This window comes from Pan troglodytes, chromosome 21, assembly GCF_028858775.2.
Source record: "Pan troglodytes isolate AG18354 chromosome 21, NHGRI_mPanTro3-v2.0_pri, whole genome shotgun sequence".
In the NCBI taxonomy this organism is placed as follows: Eukaryota; Metazoa; Chordata; class Mammalia; order Primates; family Hominidae; genus Pan; species Pan troglodytes.
Genome location: NC_072419.2, coordinates 42,122,900 through 42,143,134, shown reverse-complemented (window position 1 = coordinate 42,143,134; position 20,235 = coordinate 42,122,900). Strand labels below are relative to the sequence as shown.

Here is a 20,235-nt window from a genome sequence, read left to right as displayed (position 1 = left end):
GACATGTGGATGGGGGTACATTCCTTCCTGGCTGCACAAATCCTGCCCTCACTGAGAGGGTACAGAAATGATCAGACTGTGCCCTCACTGAGAGGGTACAGAAATGATCAAACAGTGGGTGAGTGGTCTGTGTGGCACATTCTGCTGCCAAATTGATCAATTTTACAAAGGACCACTTTAAACAAATTAAAACATAAGGACTTAAAAAACCTTTTGGCAACAAGTTAAAGCATAGGGATTTAAAAGACTCTTGTTTCCCTTAAAGCATTTTATAATTGTCCAACCCTACTAGTCTAGTGAGTATACAGCAGGCCTTATTTTTAAAAACTGGTAAACAAAAATCTCCAATTCACCAAGAAATTTCCAAATCCCATTGAAAAGGATCCTTCAGTATTAACAAAGAGAATAAAATCCCAGGTCAGTATAATGCATGAGACCCAAGAGGGAGACATGAAAGTAGAAAATCAATTACTCAAAAAAAAAAAAAAAAAGAAAGAAAGAAAGGATAGGAAAGGAAAGGAAAGGAAACGAAAATCACTCAAAAAAAAAAAAAAAAGAAAGAAAAAAGAAAAGAAAATCAGTCACTCAGCCTTCTTAATTATACCAAAATGGCAATGTCTTGTCTATTGGTTTTGTAGCTCATCAGTGGTTGGCTGAGTTCAGAACTCAGATCTCTGACTGCCTGGGTAAATGCTTTCACTGAGATAAAGAGACTGTGTATTCAGAGTTTATTATAGGCCAGACATTTTACAAAGCATTTCCCCTTGGGTCATTTAGTGTAACAAAGTTATGAGGTAGGTAGTACTATTATCTCTATTTCACAGATGGGAAAATTGAAGTTTAGCAAGTTCTCTGCCCAAGGTCCTGGAGCAAGCAAGCGGTAGAGCCTGTATTCAAACTCAGGTGAGCTGACACATATTACTCAACATAAACCAAGTCATGCAAGTACAGTTAACCAAGAATCCCAAAGCCAGGTGGTAGATCAGCATCTGGCCAGGAATACCTGCCCCACGCTCAGGTGCATTATACTGAGCAAAGTCCCTCCTCAGACAATTACCATGAACAGGGAGAGGCAGAGGCACTACGTCCTAGCACAGAGAGCACACACTACGATGGTCAGGCAAGCAGGACTTCCATGGGTCCCTCAATGGCCTCCTGCCTGTCAAGTCTTAGCCTTTGGAACAACCTAACTCTGGTGGCTTTGTGCTGTCTGGGGTAGGCTGCACTCTACTTCCAGTGTTGTACCCTCATCCTGCCCAGATGTCAATCCATTACAATATCCAGCACCTGCTATTTCTACTGGCTCCTGACACCTCAATGACCTCCATTTACTCAACATAATCTCCAGTCCTTCAGAGCTGGTTGTTTCTACAGTGCTGCAGAGCCCATGGGATACTGTAGTGACTCAAGATGACTCAACATAATTCCTCCCCAACAGCACTCAGAATCCAGCTAGAGAGCTCACACAAATGTACCCAACTCAGCCACATATGGCTGGATGAGAAGGATGAAATTCTGGAAAGCAAGGGGAAGAAGGAAATCCACTTCCCCACACCAGGCCTTGAAACAGGCTTATTAAAAAGATTAGCTCACAAACTAATCACAAGAACTCAGGTTTACACTCAGAAAGAGACAGTGAGGTCTGGAGACCTGAAGAGAGTCCAACAGTGACTGAGGCAACACATGGGATTCACAACCCATGTGCCCAGCTCCAAAACTTATGCTTTGCAGAAGCATCATTCTGTCCTTACATATTATTTAGCAAGAGAGTGATATAATCAGGTTTGTACTCTTAAAGATCGATCTGATGGCAAAATGATGGATAACCACAGTGAGTAAAGAATGATGGGAGGAAAACTGATTAAGAAATGACCACAACAACCAGGGCAAGAGGAGAAACCTAGATTAGTGCCATGGGACTGAAAAGGAGATTAATTTGGAGGTAAGTCAGATAAAAGGAAACAAACAAACATTAAAATCCTCTCAATTACATTCATTATTTCAAGTAAAAAGCCCAATCCTTTATCTTGGTATCTCTCTGCAGTTTCTTACATTCTTACTGCATTTTTACCATTTCCAAGTATATGTTTTAAGCACTTTTTTTTTTTTTTTAGACAGAGTTTTGCTCTGTCACCCAAGCTGGAGTGCAGTGTCACGATCTTGGCTCACTGCAACCTCTGTTTCCTAGGTTCAAGCGATTCTCCTGCCTCAGCCTCCTGAGTGGCTGGGATTACAGGCACCTGCCACCACGCCTGGCTAATTTTTGTATTTTTATTTTTATTTTATTTTTTATTTTTTATTTTTATTTATTTATTTTTTAATTGATCATTCTTGGGTGTTTCTCGCAGAGGGGGATTTGGCAGGGTCACAGGACAATAGTGGAGGGAAGGTCAGCAGATAAACAAGTGAACAAAGGTCTCTGGTTTTCCTAGGCAGAGGACCCTGCGGCCTTCCGCAGTGTTTGTGCCCCTGGGTGCTTGAGATTAGGGAGTGGTGATGACTCTTAAGGAGCATGCTGCCTTCAAGCATCTGTTTAACAAAGCACATCTTGCACCGCCCTTAATCCATTCAACCCTGAGTGGATACAGCACATGTTTCAGAGAGCACAGGGTTGGGGGTAAGGTCACAGATCAACAGGATCCCAAGGCAGAAGAATTTTTCTTAGTACAGAACAAAATGAAAAGTCTCCCATGTCTACCTCTTTCTACACAGACACGGCAACCATCCGATTTCTCAATCTTTTCCCCACCCTTCCCCTCTTTCTATTCCACAAAACCGCCATTGTCATCATGGCCCGTTCTCAATGAGCTGTTGGGTACACCTCCCAGACGGGGTGGTGGCCGGGCAGAGGCGCCCCTCACCTCCCGGACTGGGCGGCTGGCCGGGCGGGGGGCTGACCCCCCCACCTCCCTCCCGGACGGCTCGGCTGGCTGGGCGGAGGCTGACCCCCCCACCTCCCTCCCGGACGGGGCGGCTGGCCGGGAGGGGGGCTGACCCCCCCCCCACCTCCCTCCTGGACGGGGCGGCTGGCCGGGTGGGGGGCTGACCCCCCCACCTCCCTCCCGGACGGGGCGGCCGGCCAGGCAGAGGGGCTCCTCACTTCCCAGTAGGGGCGGCCGGGCAGAGGCGCCCCCCACCTCCCGGATGGGGCGGCTGGCCGGGCGGGGGGCTGACCCCCCCCACCTCCCTCCCGGACGGGGCGGCCGGACGGGCAGAGGGGCTCCTCACTTCCCAGTAGGGGCGGCCGGGCAGAGGCGCCCCTCACCTCCCTGACGGAGCGGCTGCCTGGGCGGGGGGCTGACCCCCCCCACCTCCCTCCCGGACGAGGTGGCTGCCGGGCGGAGACGCTCCTCACTTCCCAGATGGGGTGGCTGCTGGGCGGAGGGGCTCCTCACTTCTCAGACGGGGCGGCTGCCGGGCGGAGGGGCTCCTCACTTCTCAGACGGGGCGGTTGCCAGGCAGAGGGTCTCCTCACTTCTCAGACGGGGCGGCCGGGCAGAGACGCTCCTCACATCCCGGACGGGGCGGCAGGGCAGAGGTGCTCCCCACATCTCAGACGATGGGCGGCCGGGCAGAGACGCTCCTCACTTCCCAGATGGGATGGCGGCGGGGAAGAGGCGCTCCTCACTTCCTAGATGAGATGGCGGCCGGGCAGAGACGCTCCTCACTCTCCAGACTGGGCAGCCAGGTAGAGGGGCTCCTCACATCCCAGACGATGGGCGGCCAGGCAGAGACGCTCCTCACTTCCCAGACGGGGTGGCGGCCGGGCAGAGGCTGCAATCTCGGCACTTTGGGAGGCCAAGGCAGGCTGCTGGGAGGTGGATGTTGTAGCGAGCCGAGATCACGCCACTGCACTCCAGCCTGGGCACCATTGAGCACTGAGTGAAGGAGACTCCGTCTGCAATCCCGGCACCTCGGGAGGCCGAGGCTGGCGGATCACTCGCGGTTAGGAGCTGGAGACCAGCCCGGCCAACACAGCGAAACCCCGTCTCCACCAAAAAAATATGAAAACCAGTCAGGCGTGGCGGTGCGGGCCTGCAATCGCAGGCACTCGGCAGGCTGAGGCAGGAGAATCAGGCAGGGAGGTTGCAGCGAGCCGAGATGGCAGCAGTACCGTCCAGCTTCGGCTCGGCATCAGAGGGAGACCGTGGAAAGAGAGGGAGAGGGAGACCGTGGAAAGAGAGGGAGAGGGAGACCGTGGAAAGAGGGGAGAGGGAGAGGGAGAGGGAGAGCTTTTTGTATTTTTAATAGAGACGGGGTTTCATCATATTGGCCAGGCTGGTCTCGAACTCCTGACCTCAGGTGATCCACCTCCCAAAGTGCTGGGATTTCAGGTGTGAGCCACTATGTCCGCCTAAGCATGCTTTTTATTGAGGCATAAAACATACACAGAAAAGTACACACAAATAAACACATAAACCAATACTTTTTCATAAATGAACACACCTGTATAACCACCATGCAGATCAGGAAACAGAACATTCCGGAGCCCTAGAAGACTCCCTCCTGCCCAGTTTCCAGTCCTACCCACCTCCTCCCAAAGGTAACTACTGTCCTGACCTCAAATACCATAGATTATTTTTCTTACTCATTTTTGAACTTTATATAAGCAGAACCATACAATCTGCATGAGTTTATGCTAGCTTATTTGGTTGTTGTTTTAAGAAGGAGTCTCAGTCGCCCAGGCTGGAGTGCAGTGGCATGATCTCGGTTCACTGCAACCTCTGCCTCCTGGGTTCAAACAATTCTCCTGCCTCAACCTCCAGAGTAGCTCGGATTACAGGCATGCACCACCAAGCCCGGCTAATTTTTTTGTATTTTTAGTAGAGATGGGGTTTCACCATGTTAGTAAGGCTGGTCTCGAACTCCTGACCTCAGGTGATCCTCCTGCCTTGGCCTCCCAAAGCACTGGAATTATAGGCATGAAACACTGTGCCTGGCCTCACATTATATTTTTAATGGATAATACAGCACATACAAAGTCTTGACAGCATAAATGAAGGTTGACCCCTCAGAGGGTCAGAGTTCACCTTAGTCTGCATGGCTCTGCCCCTGTCCTGAAACCTGATTGTATACTCTACTGGGAACACTGCCAGATGTCCTAGGAGTTCCATATACCATTTAAGACCTACACATTTTAATAGAAAACCTCTAAGCCAAGAAGTAGGTAGTGATATTACAATAGCAAGTAAAAAGCTGGGAAGATTATATAATTTATTGGAAATCCATTAATTCTTCTGAAATTCCCCTGGAAACATGTAATTTTTCAATTTCTGTAAGCTTTAGAAGATATTTCCTAAAAGGTTCTCTGTAATAAGTTATAAAATGAGATTTTATGGTAACCCCTATTATGGTTTCTATGCAAAACAAACAGTGCTATTATAAATATCTTCAGTTGCACTTAAGATGAAACAGGATTCACATTTGGACCCAGCAGTAGAATCACATATCACCTTTTGGTTATCGTGCTCTTTTGTGCTGCTGGCAAGGAAAACGCACAGGTTTGGGAGAGTGGGACGATGGCACCCATGCTGCTCTGAGCACGAGTTCTCCTGCTGGCTTCTGAATAAGGTCCCTTTGCTTGACTGTCCCCACTCATACTGGAAGCAGCAAGGCCTTCAGAGGCTAAGCGATTTTTCAAGGTAATTCTCAGTTAGGTGTTCCTGCTTCCTGTAGGAAGGCCACAGCTCCGTGGCACAGCACAGAGGATCACTTAATATGTTCAGTCCTGTGGGATTCAACTGGAACAGACAAACCTAATGCCTGCTTTGTGTGTCAGAAAACACAAGCACTGTGGCCAAGCAACTGAGCCATCCATGACACAAGGAAGAATGAAGATACTTACTTGGGGAACTGGCAGAGACCCGCTTCCTGGTCAGGGTCTCCTGGCTGGGCTTGTCTGAAGCTGAAGGGCCCCTGGTTTGGACATGCCTCTTTCCCGGGCTCTCTTCTGGCTCCAGTGACTTCTCCATTCCATGGAAATACTTCATGTGATAGTGCAACAGTTTGGCTTTGCGGAAAAATTTTAAACAGTCCACAACTTTGCATCTAAACTTATGGTCTAGGTCAACAGCTGGTGCATTAGATGACCCAAAATCATCTGTTTTCTTAAAAGTATTTGTTACTGAAAAAAATAAAAACAAAAGCAAAGGTTCCTTGTATTTATCCCAGTTATTACAAAACATGCATTAACACATGACAACTGAGGGTGAAAGACTAGCGTGCATATGTAGCCTGAGACATCAGACTGCCATTACCTCCTCAAATTACTGTTTAGAGAGAATGAAAACAACTTCAGGTCAAATAAGACTCAATTGTGATTCATCTTTAGGAAGAAGAAATCAACATGTTTATTTTAAACAGTCGTACAAGTTTTCAGGGTTTCATATACTTTAAGGAAAAATCCTTAAAAAAATAAAAATAAAAATCAAGGATCTCAGGTCAAGCAGAGCAGCTCACACTTGTAATCCTAGCACTTTGGGAGGCCAAGGCAGGTGGATCACTCGAGATCAGGAGTTCATGACCAGCCTGACCAACATGGTAAAACCCCATCTTTATTAAAAATACAAAAGAAATGGGCTGGGCATGGTGGTTCACACTTGTAATCCCAGCACTTTGGGAGGCCAAGGGAGGCAGATCGCCTGAGGTCAGGAGTTCGAGACCAGCCTGGCCAATATGGTGAAACCCTGTCTCTACTAAAAATACAAAAATTAGCCGGGCATGATGGCAGGTGCCTGTAATCCCAGCTACTTGGGAGGCTGAGGCAGGAGAATTCCTTGAACCCGGGAGGCGGAGGTTGCAGTAAGTCGAGATCATGCCATTGCACTCCAGCCTGGGAGACAAGAGCAAGACTTTGACTCAAACAAAAAACAAACAAACAAAAAAATTAGCCAGGCATGGTGGAGCACATCTGTAATTCTAGCTATTCAGGAGGCTGAGGCACGATAATTGCTTGAACCCGAAGGCAGAAGTTGCAGTGAGCTGAGATCATGCCACTGTGCTCCACCCTGGTCAACAGAGCCAGACTCTGTCTCAAAAAAATAAAAGATAAATAAAATAAATAAAATCAAGGATCTCAAGCTAGCACTTATGAGTTGGACCAGACTTACATTTACTACCATCCTGGTACCTATCTGTGTGGACGGAAATAGGGAACATTCCTCAGTATCTCTCTATGAAACCTAAGAGATTTTACGTCAGTTTTTGTGCAAGGAAAGTGTAACAGTTACAAAGGTTTTAGTATTGAGTCTTTGAGATTTCAACATGTACTTTGTTTTACAATATACTTTGTCTGATCAAAAGGATCCAGATTTGGCGGGTACAGTGGCTCACGCCTGTAATCCCAGCACTTTGGGAGGCCGAGGTGGGCGGATCACCTGAGGTCAGGAGTTCGGACCAGCCTGGACAACATGGTGAAACCCCATCTCTACTAAAAATACAAAAATTAGCTGGGCATGGTGGCACATGCCTGTAATCCCAGCTACTCGGGAGGTTGAGGCAGAAGAATCGCTTGAACCTGGGAGGCGGAGGTTGCAGTGAGCCAAGATCACACCGCCGCACTACAGCCTGGGTGACAGAGCAAGACTCTGTCTCAAAAAAAAAAAAAAAAAAAAAAAAAAAAAAAAACACCAGGCGTGGTGGCTCACACCTGTAATCCCAGCACTTTGGGAGGCCGAGGCAGGCAGATCACAAGGTCAGGAAATCGAGACCATCCTGGCTAACATGGTGAAACCCTGTCTCTACTAAAAATACAACAAAATTAGTCGAGCGTGGTGTCAGGCACCTGTAGTCCCAGCTACCCAGAAGGCTGAAACAGGAGAATGGCTTGAACCCAGGAGGCAGAGTTTGCAGTGAGCCGAGATCGCACCTCTGCACTCGAGCCTGGGCGACAGAGCAAGACCCCGTCTCAGAAAAAAAAAAAAAAAAAAGGGATCCAGAATAGGAGGAATAAGTTCTAGCATTCTACAGCACTATGGGGGAACTATAATTAATAACAATTTATTGTATATTTTCAAATAGCTAGAAAAGCAGATTTTGAATGTTCTGAACACAAAGAAATAAATGCTCAAGGTGACGGATTTGCTAATTATCCTGATTTAATCATTATACATCGTATACATGTAAGGAAATATCACTGTACCACATGAATATGTAAAATTATTACATGTCAATTAAAAATAATCATAAATGAGGCCAAGGCAAGAGGATCACTTGAGGCCAGGATCCTCAAGACCAGTGTAGACAACTCAGCAAGACCCCATCTCTACAAAAAAAAAAATTTTTGTTAATTAGCCAGGCATGATGGCATGTGCCTATAGTCCCAGCTACCCAGAAAGCTCAGGTGGGAGGATCCCTTGAGCCCAGCAGGTTGAGGCTGCAGTGAGCCATGACTGTACCACTGCACTCCAGCCTGGGCAACAAAGCAAGACCCTGTCTCAAAAATGTATGAATAACAATAATAACAAATGCAAAACAAACAACAACAAAAAGGACCCAGAGACTGCAAGAAAAACCAGCTAACTAAATGGAGGTGGAAGGCATAAGGAGGACTCATAGGACTCAATGATCAATTTCAAAGAGACAATAAAAGCATGACCCTAAAAGACAAATAAGCAGAAGGCAATAGTCGGTCAGGCACCAATGACAAAAAGTAAACCCATCACAAGGACTTTTTTTTTTTTTTTTTTGAGACGGAGTCTTGCTCTTTGTCCAGGCTGGAGTGCAATGGTGAGATCTCGGCTCACTGCAACCTCCACCTCCCCAGTTCAAGCGATTCTCCAGCCTCAGCCTCCTGAGTAGCTGGGATTACAGATGCCCACCACCACGTCCAGTTTTTTTTTTTCATAGCTTTAGCAGAGACTGGTCCAGCCTGGTCTCGAACTCCTGACTTCAAGTGATCCGCCCACCTCAGCCTCCCAGAGTGCTGGAATTACAGGTGTGAGCCACCGCCCCCAGGCCACAAGAACCTCTTGTGTGTTAGAAATGCAGTTTATTGAGGACTCCCTTTAGAATGTCTTCCCACCAACAAAAAATCACATTAAGTCATTCCTATGCTACAGATTTGGTCACCCAATAATATATTATATTAAATGGATCTTTTTTTAAAAAATTAGGAATTCAGTATGCAATGAATGGCCCTTTCTTGAGTTAATCAGATTTTTCGTAAACACAATCACACAATCTCCACTGGAAGCAGGTGGCCTGTTAAACCTTTGGTAAGTATTATGATTACTTTTTCAAGTGTCATCCCATAATCAGAAGTAATTTTAAAACTCTTAAATTTGATCTAAATTATACTCTACACTTCAAAATTAGGTTTGGTTGTCTGAAGGATGCTGTTATAGAGCCAATTTAAACCAACAAAAACCTATACACACACACACACACACACACACACATCCCAAAGCATAATGCCTTAAAATCACTTTCTACCTATAACAAGAGATATAAAAGATGCCAGATCAATTAGTTGCAGGTAAGAGAATAAAAAGTTGGCCAGGCGTGATGGCTCACGCCTGTAATCCTAGCACTTTGGGAGACCAAGGCGGGCAGATCATATGACGTCGGGAATTCCAGACCAGCCTGGCTAACATGGTGAAACCCCATTTCCACTAAAAATATAAAAAATTAGCCGGGCGTGGTGGCATGCATCTATAATCCCAGCAACTCCGGAGGCTGAGGCAGGAGAATCACTTGAACCCGGGAGGCGAAGGTTGCAGTAGCTGAGATCGTGCCATTGCATTCTGGCTTGGGCAATAAGAGTGAAACTCTGTCTCAAAAAAAAAAAAAAAAAAAAGGAGAAGCAAAAGTGACACGATGTGAAACAGAATACACACTTCTCAGACAAATAATTGGACAGGAAAAGTATGTCAGTGGAGAAGTTCAAAACAGAAAACTTTAATACATCCAATTCTTTCCTAAAACAAAAAATAGTTTATTTTGGAATATCCTTCCCTTGATCTATATTAGGTTAAATCATATAAACTTGCCATTTTGTAGGTTAAAAAAGACTAAGGCTGAAACCCTGTGCAGTGGCTCACGACTATAATTCCAGCACTTTGGGAAACTGAGGCGGGCAGATCACTTGCAGTCAGGAGTTCAAGACCAGCCTGGCCAACATGGCGAAACCCCATCTCTACTAAAATACAAAAATTAGCGGGGCATGGTGGCTCACACCTGTAATCCCAGCACTTTGAAAGGCTGAGGTGGGCAGATCACTTGAGGTCAAGAGTTTGAGACCAGCCTGGCCAACATGGTAAAACCTCGTCTCAAATAAAATTATAAAAATCAGCCAGGCATGGTGGCACATGCCTGTAGTCCCAGCTACTTGGGAAGCTGAGGTGGAAGAATTGCTTGAACCCAGGAGGCAGAGGTTGCAGTGGGTCAAGATCACGCCACTGTACCCCAGCCTGGGCGACAGAGCAAGACTTTGTCTCAAAAAAAAAAGAAGAAAAATTAGCTGGGCATGGTGGTGCACGCCTGTAGATCCAGCTTACTCAGGAGGCCGAGGCAGGAGAGTCACTTGAACCAGGAGGTGGAGATCGCAGTGAGCCGAGATTGTGCCATTGCACTCTAGCCTGGGTGACAAGAGTGAGACTCCGTCTCAAAAACAAAAACAAAAACTTGCACTCCTGTGTATACACAATGGTCATCTACATAAATCAAACAGTACAGGGGCTAAGTGTGGGTTCTGCAGCTGGACAGCCTATTTCAAAACCGAGTTCTTCCACCTACATCCCTTGCCTCAGTTTCCTCATGTGCAGGATGGAGACGATAATGGTAACAACTTCGCTGAGTTGTGAGAATTAAATAAATTACATGCAAAGAGCTTAGAAAGGTGTACGGCACATAAGTGCTCAATATTACCTACTATGACTATTCAATGTCATTTTAAATTTCAGGAATTAACCTGATCATAAGCAGAAGAGGGGAAGTGTCCACCACCCACAGCCTCACTGCATGCTCATGCCAGAGGCAGTATGGTATAATACAAAAAGCACAACGTTTAATCCCAGGTCCACCTTTCATTAGCAGCATAAATTAGCTGTGCAAGCTAGTCTAATTATCCAGATTCTTAAGGGAAGAATACCACCTATTTCAAAGATTTGGAGAAAAGGTTATGGATAATGTATGTACTTGGCACAAAGTAGGTGATCAACGCATGGAAGCCATTATCATTTCAAATATAAAATACATCATAAGCAGGCTTATGTTATTTCTGGAACATGGCTGGAGACAGCTATTATAATTATCAACTAAGTGTGAAACATTTCTTCAACCAGTCTTCATATGCCCTGGCTGGGACGCATATCACCCTGAAAGCACTTCATTTTGTCTACGTCCTCCTGAAAGTGTGAAATTCAAAACCAACCACAAGGTTCCTAGTATGACTATTCACATTTCAGTGAGATTATTATCTCCACCTTTTGGGACATCTTTTACTATGACACCTAAAGATTTTCTTTTGTAATACTCTATACAATGCAGGATAGTACCAAGCTTGTTCCACCAAAATACTGAACATTGTTTTATCTTTTTAAAACATAAATAACAGTACATGTTGGCGGGGCACAGTGGCTCATGCCTGTAATCCCAGCATTTTGGGAAGCCAAGGCAGGCAGATCACCTGAGGTCAGGAGTTCAAGACCAGCCTGGCCAACATGGTGAAACCCCATCTCTACCAAAAATACAAAAAATTAGCTGGGTGTGGTGGCAGGTGCCTGTAATCCCAGCTACTCGGGGGGCTGAGGCAGGAGAATCACTTGAACCTGCTAGGTGGAGGTTGAAATGAGCTGCGATCACACCATTGCACTGCAGCCTGGGCAACAAGAGCCAAACTCTGTCTGAAAACAAAAAAAGAAAAAAGACATGGCCGGCTGGGAGTGGTGGCTCATGCCTGTAATCCCAGTACTTTAGGAGACCGAGGTGGGTGAATCACTTGAGGTAAGGAGTTCAAGACAAGCCTGGCCAACATGGCAAAACCCCGTCTCTACTAAAAATACAAAAATTAGCTAGCTGTGGTGGCATGTGCCTGTAATCCCAGCTACCTGGAAGGCCGAGGCAGGTGAATTGCTTGAACCCAGGTGGCGGAGGTTGCAATGAGCCAAGATCACACCATTGACCTGGGTGACAAGAGCGAAACTCCATCTCAAAAAAAAAAAAAAAGTCATGGCCAAACTATCTGTTGAAAGATAGATATGACTGGACTAATAATCAGACCAATAATCTGCCAATCTAGTAAACCTTTCAAAGCAAGCGAGTTTAGTTTACAGGATAAAAACTCCCCCTGCAAAAGCAAAATCCTTGATTCCTCACAGCTAAGCAAAAGTTAGTACAGCTGAAACTCCAAAGGAGTGCAAGCTTGGCACTCGGGTGGACCAGCTGCCTCTAACAGGCAGTACTAGGATCAGAGAGGCTCAGGTGAGCACGGATGCTCCTCAGGAGGGAAGACACTGCCAGGTGCCACTATCACAAAGACCCTGGCCAAACCAAAGGCTCTTTTCAATTTGGCAACACTAAGACAAAGTAGTTTCTGTTTTCTCTGATGGAATAAACATCAAAAGAAGATTTGAGCATTACAAATCTTTAACCATGGAAACTCAGGAAGTAAGATTTCCCAGTGAAATCAAGTATAACTCACTGTGATACAAGCAAGCTCTTCTGATTATAAGCCAGTTGATAATCTACCCTGCACTGCTGGAAAAAACAATCAACACAAGCATCAGAGTGAGAAAAGCTGCAAACAGGGTATGACTCAGTAATGCATAATAGCCTGTGATAAAATATGATAAATTACACAATTTGCTATAATTTCAGAACCACAAATCAAAAAGTAGATTCTTCCAGAAGTAGAGCTCTAAAGAAAAAAAAGTAGATAAAAATATTATATATGAATAAAATGTTTATGTTAACTTTTTAATGATGAGAAAATGTTTAGGATATGTTAAATTATAATATAACAAAAAAGGCCAGACGTGGTGGCTCATGCCTGTAATCCCAACACTTCGGGAGGCTGAGGCAGGTGGATCACCTGAGGTCAGGAGTTCGAGACCTGCCTGACCAGCATGGTGAAACCCCATCTCTACTAAAAATACAAAATTGGCCGGGTGCGGTGGCTCACGCCTGTAATCCTAGCACTTTGGGAGGCCAAGGTGGGCAGATCATTTGAGGTCGGGAGTTCAAGACCAGCCTGACCAACATGGTGAAACCCCGTCTCTACTAAAAATACAAAAAAAAAAAAAAATCAGCCAGGCGTGGTGGTGCATGCCTGTAGTCCCATCTACTCGGGAGGCTGAAGCAGGAGAATCGCTTGAACCTGGGAGGCAAAGGTTGCAGTGAACCAATATCACGCCACTGTACTTGAAACTGGGTGAAAGAACGAGACTGTCCCCCGCTTAAAAAAAACAAAAAAACAAAAAAATTAGCTGGGGGTGGTGGCAGATGCCTGTAATCCCAGCTTCTCAGGAGGCTGAGGCAGGTGAATCGCTTGAACCTGGTAGGCGGAGGTTGCAGTGAGCCAAGATTGCCCACTGCACTCCAGCCTGGGCAACACAGTGACAAACTCTGTCTCAAAAAGTACATAAATAAATAAATAATATATAAAAAATAGAACAACAAAAAAGACACATAAACACCAAGACTTAAGCAATCGTCCCTTTCTCGTGAAGGTTTTGCAAATTGGACTATTTTACTTTTGAACCCAAATATTTAGAGACATGAAAAATTATATTTTCTAGACTTCACAACCTTATCCTAATTTTTGCACAGCCAAAAGGAGCCCTCTGTATGCACAATAAAGGCTGCCAGTTCAGCCAGTCTAGGCCATGTGGTTGCCTCTATTTGGCATGTTGTTCCCACACGCAAACCAAATCTTGCTCATCCTTCAAATACCACCTCCTTGCACAATGCCTTCACCCTGGTCTCTCAGCAGAAAAGATTCTGTCCTGCCTTGAAGAATTCCTGTATTTTATGGATCCTGTAGTCCTTCCCTTTCTATTTGTTTAACAGTTGGTTTTGTTTATTCCTTTTTCTAAAATGTTGAAATACCCAATGTGCTGCCTTTTTTTTTTTTTTTTTTTTGACATAGAGTCTCTCTCTGTCGCCCAGGCTGGAGTGCAGTGGCATGATCTCAGCTCACTGCAACCTCCGCCTCCTGGGTTCAAGCGATTCTTCTGCCTCAGCCTCCCAAGTAGCTGGGATTACAGGCGCCCGCCATCACGCCCGGCTAATTTTTGTATTTTTAGTACAGACCGGGTTTCGTCATTTACGACAGGCTGGTCTCAAACTCCTGACTGCAAGTGATCCACCCACCTTGGCCTCCCAAAGTGCTGGGATTACAGGCATGAGCCACTGTACCCGGCCTGGAATGTGCTGCATTCTTTACTTCTCTTACTTATGTTAGTGTACTGTCACATCAAACATGGGAGCTAGCCTCTCCAAGACTGTTTCCTCATTGTTAAATGGGAATAAGAATACTTATTTCACAACTCTCCTATATGTTTCCATGAGGCAGTTAAAGACAAAACCCAGTTTCGTTTAGTTTTGTTTTGTTTTATTGTTGTTTGTTTTGTTTTTGAGACACAGTCTCACTCTCTCACCCAGGCTGAAATGCAGTGGAGCGATCTCGGGTCACTGCAACCTCCACCTCCGGGTTCAAGTGATTCTCCTACCTCAGCCTCCCAAGTAGCTAGGATTAGAGATGTGTGCCACCATGCCTGGCTAATTATTTTGTATTTTTAGTAGAGATGGGGTTTCACTCTGTTGGCCAGGCTGGTCTCGAACTCCTGACCTCAGGTGATCTGCCCACTTCGGCTTCCTGAAGTGTTGGGATTACAAGGCGTAAGGCACTGTGCCTGGCCACAAAACTCAGTATTAACAGCAAGAGGTTACTTGAATATTATTTGTCATTATTGTTGTCACTGACCTCACAGTTGTTTGCTCAAAACAATCAAAGTTATGCATAATTCTAGCCAAGGGACCATGTGTCACTGGTACAATCTGCAAAATTCTAACATCTAATTGCCCTCCTTTATTAATCAAACAATGAAGGATTAGTGATAATTAATAAAATCACAATAGGAACATTAAAATTATGCATTCAGCAAAAATATTCTACATTTTAAAATAGGTCAGGTGTAGTGGCTCGTGCCTGTAATTCCAGCACTTTGGGAGGCCAAGGTGGGTGGATAACTTGAGCCCAGGAGTTCAAGACCAGCCTGAGCAACACAGTGAGACCCCCATCTCTACGAAAAAAGACAAAAAGTAGATGGGTGTGGTGGCATGCACCCATAGTCTCGGCTACTCAGGAGACTGAGGCAGGAGGATAGGCTGAACCCAGGAGGTCGATGCTGCAGTGAGCCATGATCCTACCACTGCACTCCAGCTTGGGCAACAGAGTGAGACAGAACTGTCTCAAAAACAAATAAATAGGGCCAGGGGTGGTGGCTCATGCCTGTAATCCCAGCACTTTGGGAGGCCAAGTTGGGTGGATCACTTGAGGTCAGGAGTTCAAGACCAGCCTGGACAACATGAGGAAACCCTGTCTCTACCAAAAAATACAAAAATTAGCCAGGCATGGTGGTGCATGCTTCTAGTCCCAGCTACTCGGGAGGCTAAGCTGAGAGAATCACTTGAACCTGGGGATGGAGGCTGCAGTGAGCTGAGATTGCACCACTGAGACTCCAGCCTAAGCAACAGAGTGAGACCCTGTCTCAAAAATAATTTAAAAATAATTAATTAATTAATTAAGAAACAGAATATGCATGGTATAACTATGCGAAATAAAACTCAAAATATGGCCAAGCACAGTGGCTCATGCGTGTAATCTCAGCACTCTAGGAGGTTGAGGTGGGCAGATCACTTGAGGTCAGGAGTTGAGGACCAGCCTGGCCAACATGGTGAAACTCTATCTCTACTAAAAATCCAAAAATTTATCCGGGCGTGGTGGTGCGTGCCTGTTGTCCCAGCTACTCGGGAGGCTGAGGCACAAAAATTGCTCGAACCCAGGAGGTGGAAGTTGCAGTGAGCTGAGATTGTGCCACTGCACTCCAGCCTGGGTGACAGAGTGAGACGCTGTCTCAAAATAAAAATAAAAAATAAAACCCAAAATATTACGAGCAAAATAGAAAATTATGTATAGCACCAGGCACGGTGGCTCACGCCTATAATCTCAGCACGTTGGGAGGACAAGGTGGGCGAATCACAAGGTCAGGAGTTCGAGACTAGCCTGGCTAACATGACAAAACCCCGTCTCTACTAAAAATACAAAAGTTAGCTGAGCGTGGTGGTGTGCACCTATAATCCCAGCTACTCGGGAGGCTGAGGCAGGAGAATCGCTTGAGCCCAGAGGCAGAGGTTGCAGTGAGCCGAGATTGTGCCAGTGCACTCCAGCCTAGGTGACACAGCAAGACTCCATTTCAAAAAAAACAAAAAACAAAAAAAGAAACTAAGAGGGCCACTGGTTGTCAAATGGACCTGCTGGGCCAAAGTCTACATAAATCCCAGTCTCACACACAGGTATGTATTCCCCTATGGGAGGACAGTTCATTTAGAACATACATGGCAGCAGCTGGTGACACCACTAAGTGACATCATCTACCCTTAGCATACTAATATGGTTCTTGTCAACATGAGAGCAGTTACTCAGAGACAGAGGGCAGAAGACATGTAAATTATTATTTAAAAAAAAAAAAAAGAAAGATGAGGGTCTCCCTATGTTGCCCAGGGCTGATCTCCAACTCCTTGGCTCAAGTATCTTCCTGCCTCAGCCTCCCAGAGTGCTGGGATTACAGGCATGAGCCACCATGCCCAGAAGAAAATATTGTAAATTAAATCTTAAAGTTGCTGGTTCAAAAGTGAGGGGGAACTCAATTACTCTTGGGATAAGGTCATCTACTGAAACCAGTTTATTCCTCTTTTAAAAGCAGTATGAAAATCACTATTTCCAAGTAGTTACTGGTATTATCATTTACCTGCTCTGTCCTCTACCTCCTGTTTAACAAATTATTGCTAGGAGGAATCAAGAAAAAGCACAGAGCTCTCTCCTGGGCATCCAGGCTCAAAATCTCAAGAGTCACCCTTTGCTCTTGTTGTTCCTAAATTACTACTATACTTTGGTATGTGCAGAGAAAAATGGTCCACAAATTTTGCTTTTAATAATGGTTACCCTAGGCCAGGCGTGGTGGCTCACACCTGTAATCCCAACACTTTGAGAGGTCAAGGTGGGTGGGTCACCTGAGGTCGGGAGTTGGAGACCAGCCTGACCAACATGGAGAAACCCCATTTCTACTAAAAAATACAAAATTAGCCGGGCATGGTGGTGCAAGCCTATAATCCCAGCTACTCAGGAGGCTGAAGCAGGAGAATTGCTTGAATCAGGGAGGCGGAGGTTGCGGTGGGCCGAGATCGCACCATTGCACTCCAGCCTGGGCAACAAGAGCGAAACTCTGTCTCAGAAAAAAAAAAAAAAAAGGTAACCCTAAGCAGTGTTTTCTTTATCTATTTTCGGGGGAGGGTGTGGAGTTAAACCCTAAAATGTTTCCTAATAATCCCTGCCTCCTGGTATTCACGCCCTGATATAATCTCTTCCTCTTGAGTGCGGGCAGAACCTGTAACTTCTTCTTTTTTTTTTTTTTTTTTTAATTCAGTCTCTGTAGACATGTCAAAAATTGCCATTGCCAACCTATGTTGTAAGTTGTCACTTTGGTGTATTGGGAAAATTTTCAATTATTTTAATAATCATGCCTCGGATAAACCTCATTGGCTAGGATACTGCCACTGGGCAAAGCTGTAACCTGTCTCTAACAGAATATGGCGAAGGAGACAGTATGTCACTTTCATGATTGTATTAGGTAGGACTACAGTGTCTGTCTTACTAGGAAACACTCTTCCTTGCTGTCTTAGTGAAACAAGCTGCTACATTGTGAGCTACTCTATACGAAGCAAGGAACTGAGTGCACCAGCAAAAACCAAGGCCCTCAGTCTGACAGTCTAGAAGGACTGAATGCCGCCAACCATCAGGTAAGCCTGGAACCCTCCCCAGTAGAGTGCTCAGATGAGAATACAGCCTGAGCCAACCCTTGGATTGTAAGCTTGCAGAGGACCAAGCTATGCTTGAACTCCTCACCCACAGAAACTGTGAGAAAACAAATGTGTTGTTTCAGCTACTATATTTGTGGTAATACTGTCACACAGCAATAGATAATATAGAGGGGGATCAGCAGCCCACTCATTTTCTATATATACTTGAGTAATGTTTTATACTTTTCCTTTTATACTAAGCATACACTATGTTTATACTAAAAAAAAGTTTGTAAATTGTTTTCTGAAACTTGGCTTAGAAATAAATATCCTATTTAATATTTTGTGTACCCATTGCCAGTATCAGATGACCTCACAACTGGATGACTATGATTAGATTACGATGATGGTGATATTCGGTCTGGCTGGCAATGCTCAGTCTGGCATTCAAGGCCCACGTCACTCCAAGTGGCATCTTGCTTCCAAACGCACCTCCCATTCATCCACAAGGAGGCCTCAGCTCCTGCTCCAGCAACTGCTTCATGCTCTCGCAGTTCACACCCCTGCTTGGCCTGTGCCCTCTTCCTGCCATTCCTCCCTGGCTCAGCCAAGTCTTCACTTCCATCCAGACCCAGCTCACCCCACAAACAGGAAGACATCCAGATGGCCCTGGCTCTCAGGGACCACATGCCATCAATTCCTGCCACAAATGACTATCTGCTCTACCTCATCATCAGCACTTAACATCTGCTCCTGGATCCTGTTATTTGTCACTTCTCCAGCCAGGGGAAAAGAGCCACTTCTCATTGTCATGTGTTCCCTCAGGACCAAGGCCCAACACAGTTGCTATTCTTGTCGGCAATCACGCCATGTGGCCCAGCAGTTTGATACCTTTTTGATATATATTTCACATAATATAATGAATAAAATATTTTTCATGTCTGTGAAGGAATAACTTTTTCAGCTTGAAGCATCAAAAAGCAATCAAAGATTAGCCGAGGCCAGGCACAGTGGCTCACACCTGTAATCCCAACACTTTGGGAGGGTGAGGCAGGCGGATCACTTGAGGTCAAGAGTTCGAGACCAGCCTGGACCAGTCTCTACTAAAGCTACAAAAAAAAAGCTGGGCATGGTGGTGGGCACCTGTAATCCCAGCTATTTGGGAGGCTGAGGCAGGAGAATCGCTTGAACCCAGGAGGCGGAGGTTGCAGTGAGCTGAGATCTCATCAGTGCACTCCAGCCTGGGCAACAGAGTGAGACTCTGTCTCAAAAAAAAAAAAAAAGTATTTACTGACATAATCTCAAGATTATAATTTTTTGGCATTAAAATAAATAATGATAGAAACAGATTATAACCCATAGAACGACATAAGAATCCATGAGCCCATGCAGATAAACAAACAAGGAAAGGAAGGAAAGAAGTGAGATTAAACCCCCCTAGGGCAGAATATAAACTAATACATGTTGAAGGAATGATGAAAGTTAGATATCACCATTTGGCAGCCATCACAGTAAAAATTGTTTCAGGCAAGAAATACCAGTAGATGCTAAAATAATGGGTGAAAGTTTGATGAGGAAATAAGATATTTACATAGTCTCAATGTTTCTCTCACAAGAAATGTATTCATTATAAAGGGGGTAATAACAGCTTTATAGTAGAAAAAGCTGGTAGATACTACCTTAGGTAAGTGATAAAAGTTAATGTCACCAGTAAATGGGACAAACAGGTTTTCATGTGCTTCCTGATAGAATGCACCTGAAAAGGTCACAACATCACTTACGTGGTATTTCTGTGGAAAGTGAATAACCCAAATCAAATTATGAGGATACATCAGAAAAACCCAAATTGAGGGATATCATATTCAGAAATGTAATGTCAAGGTCATAAAAGACAAAAACTGAAGATCTCATTTTTAAAAAGTAAAAAAAAAAAAAAAAAAAGCTTATTCCCCTGTCCCCCACTCCAGTAAAAAAAGTAGAAGACTGAAGGTCTGTTTCAGATTAAAGAAGACAAAAGAAATATGACAGCTGAATTCAACGTGTGTACCTGGATTGGATCTTGACCAGAAATAAAAAAAATTTACCCCCATTTTTTCCACAAAGAACATTATTAGAACAAATGGCAAAGTTTTTAAAAGGTGTTGATTTTGATTATATTGTGGGAATGAAAGAGAATGTCCTTGTTTTCAGGAAATACACACTGAAATATTCAGGGCT

At 44.9% G+C, this 20,235-nt stretch overlaps 1 protein-coding gene and 1 non-coding gene across 10 annotated transcripts in view; both read right to left on the bottom strand.

Annotated features, from left to right (window-relative positions):
• The window catches only part of PHF20 (PHD finger protein 20), a 184,482-nt gene that overhangs the window by 46,993 nt on the left and 117,254 nt on the right, over positions 1 to 20,235 (bottom strand). For 8 of the 9 annotated variants that reach the window (XM_001165874.6, XM_063802871.1, XM_016937807.4 and 5 more), the window contains one exon: positions 5,846 to 6,124. The exons of the other annotated variant lie outside the window; for it this stretch is intronic. In XM_001165874.6, the coding sequence (XP_001165874.4) occupies positions 5,846 to 6,124 (279 nt within the window). The remainder of the gene's footprint in view (positions 1 to 5,845; positions 6,125 to 20,235) is intronic. 9 annotated transcript variants of the gene reach the window in all.
• On the bottom strand, positions 17,645 to 17,787 carry LOC112206612 (U4 spliceosomal RNA). Its single transcript, XR_002941021.1, has one exon. It is a non-coding gene; the product is annotated as a U4 spliceosomal RNA (small nuclear RNA).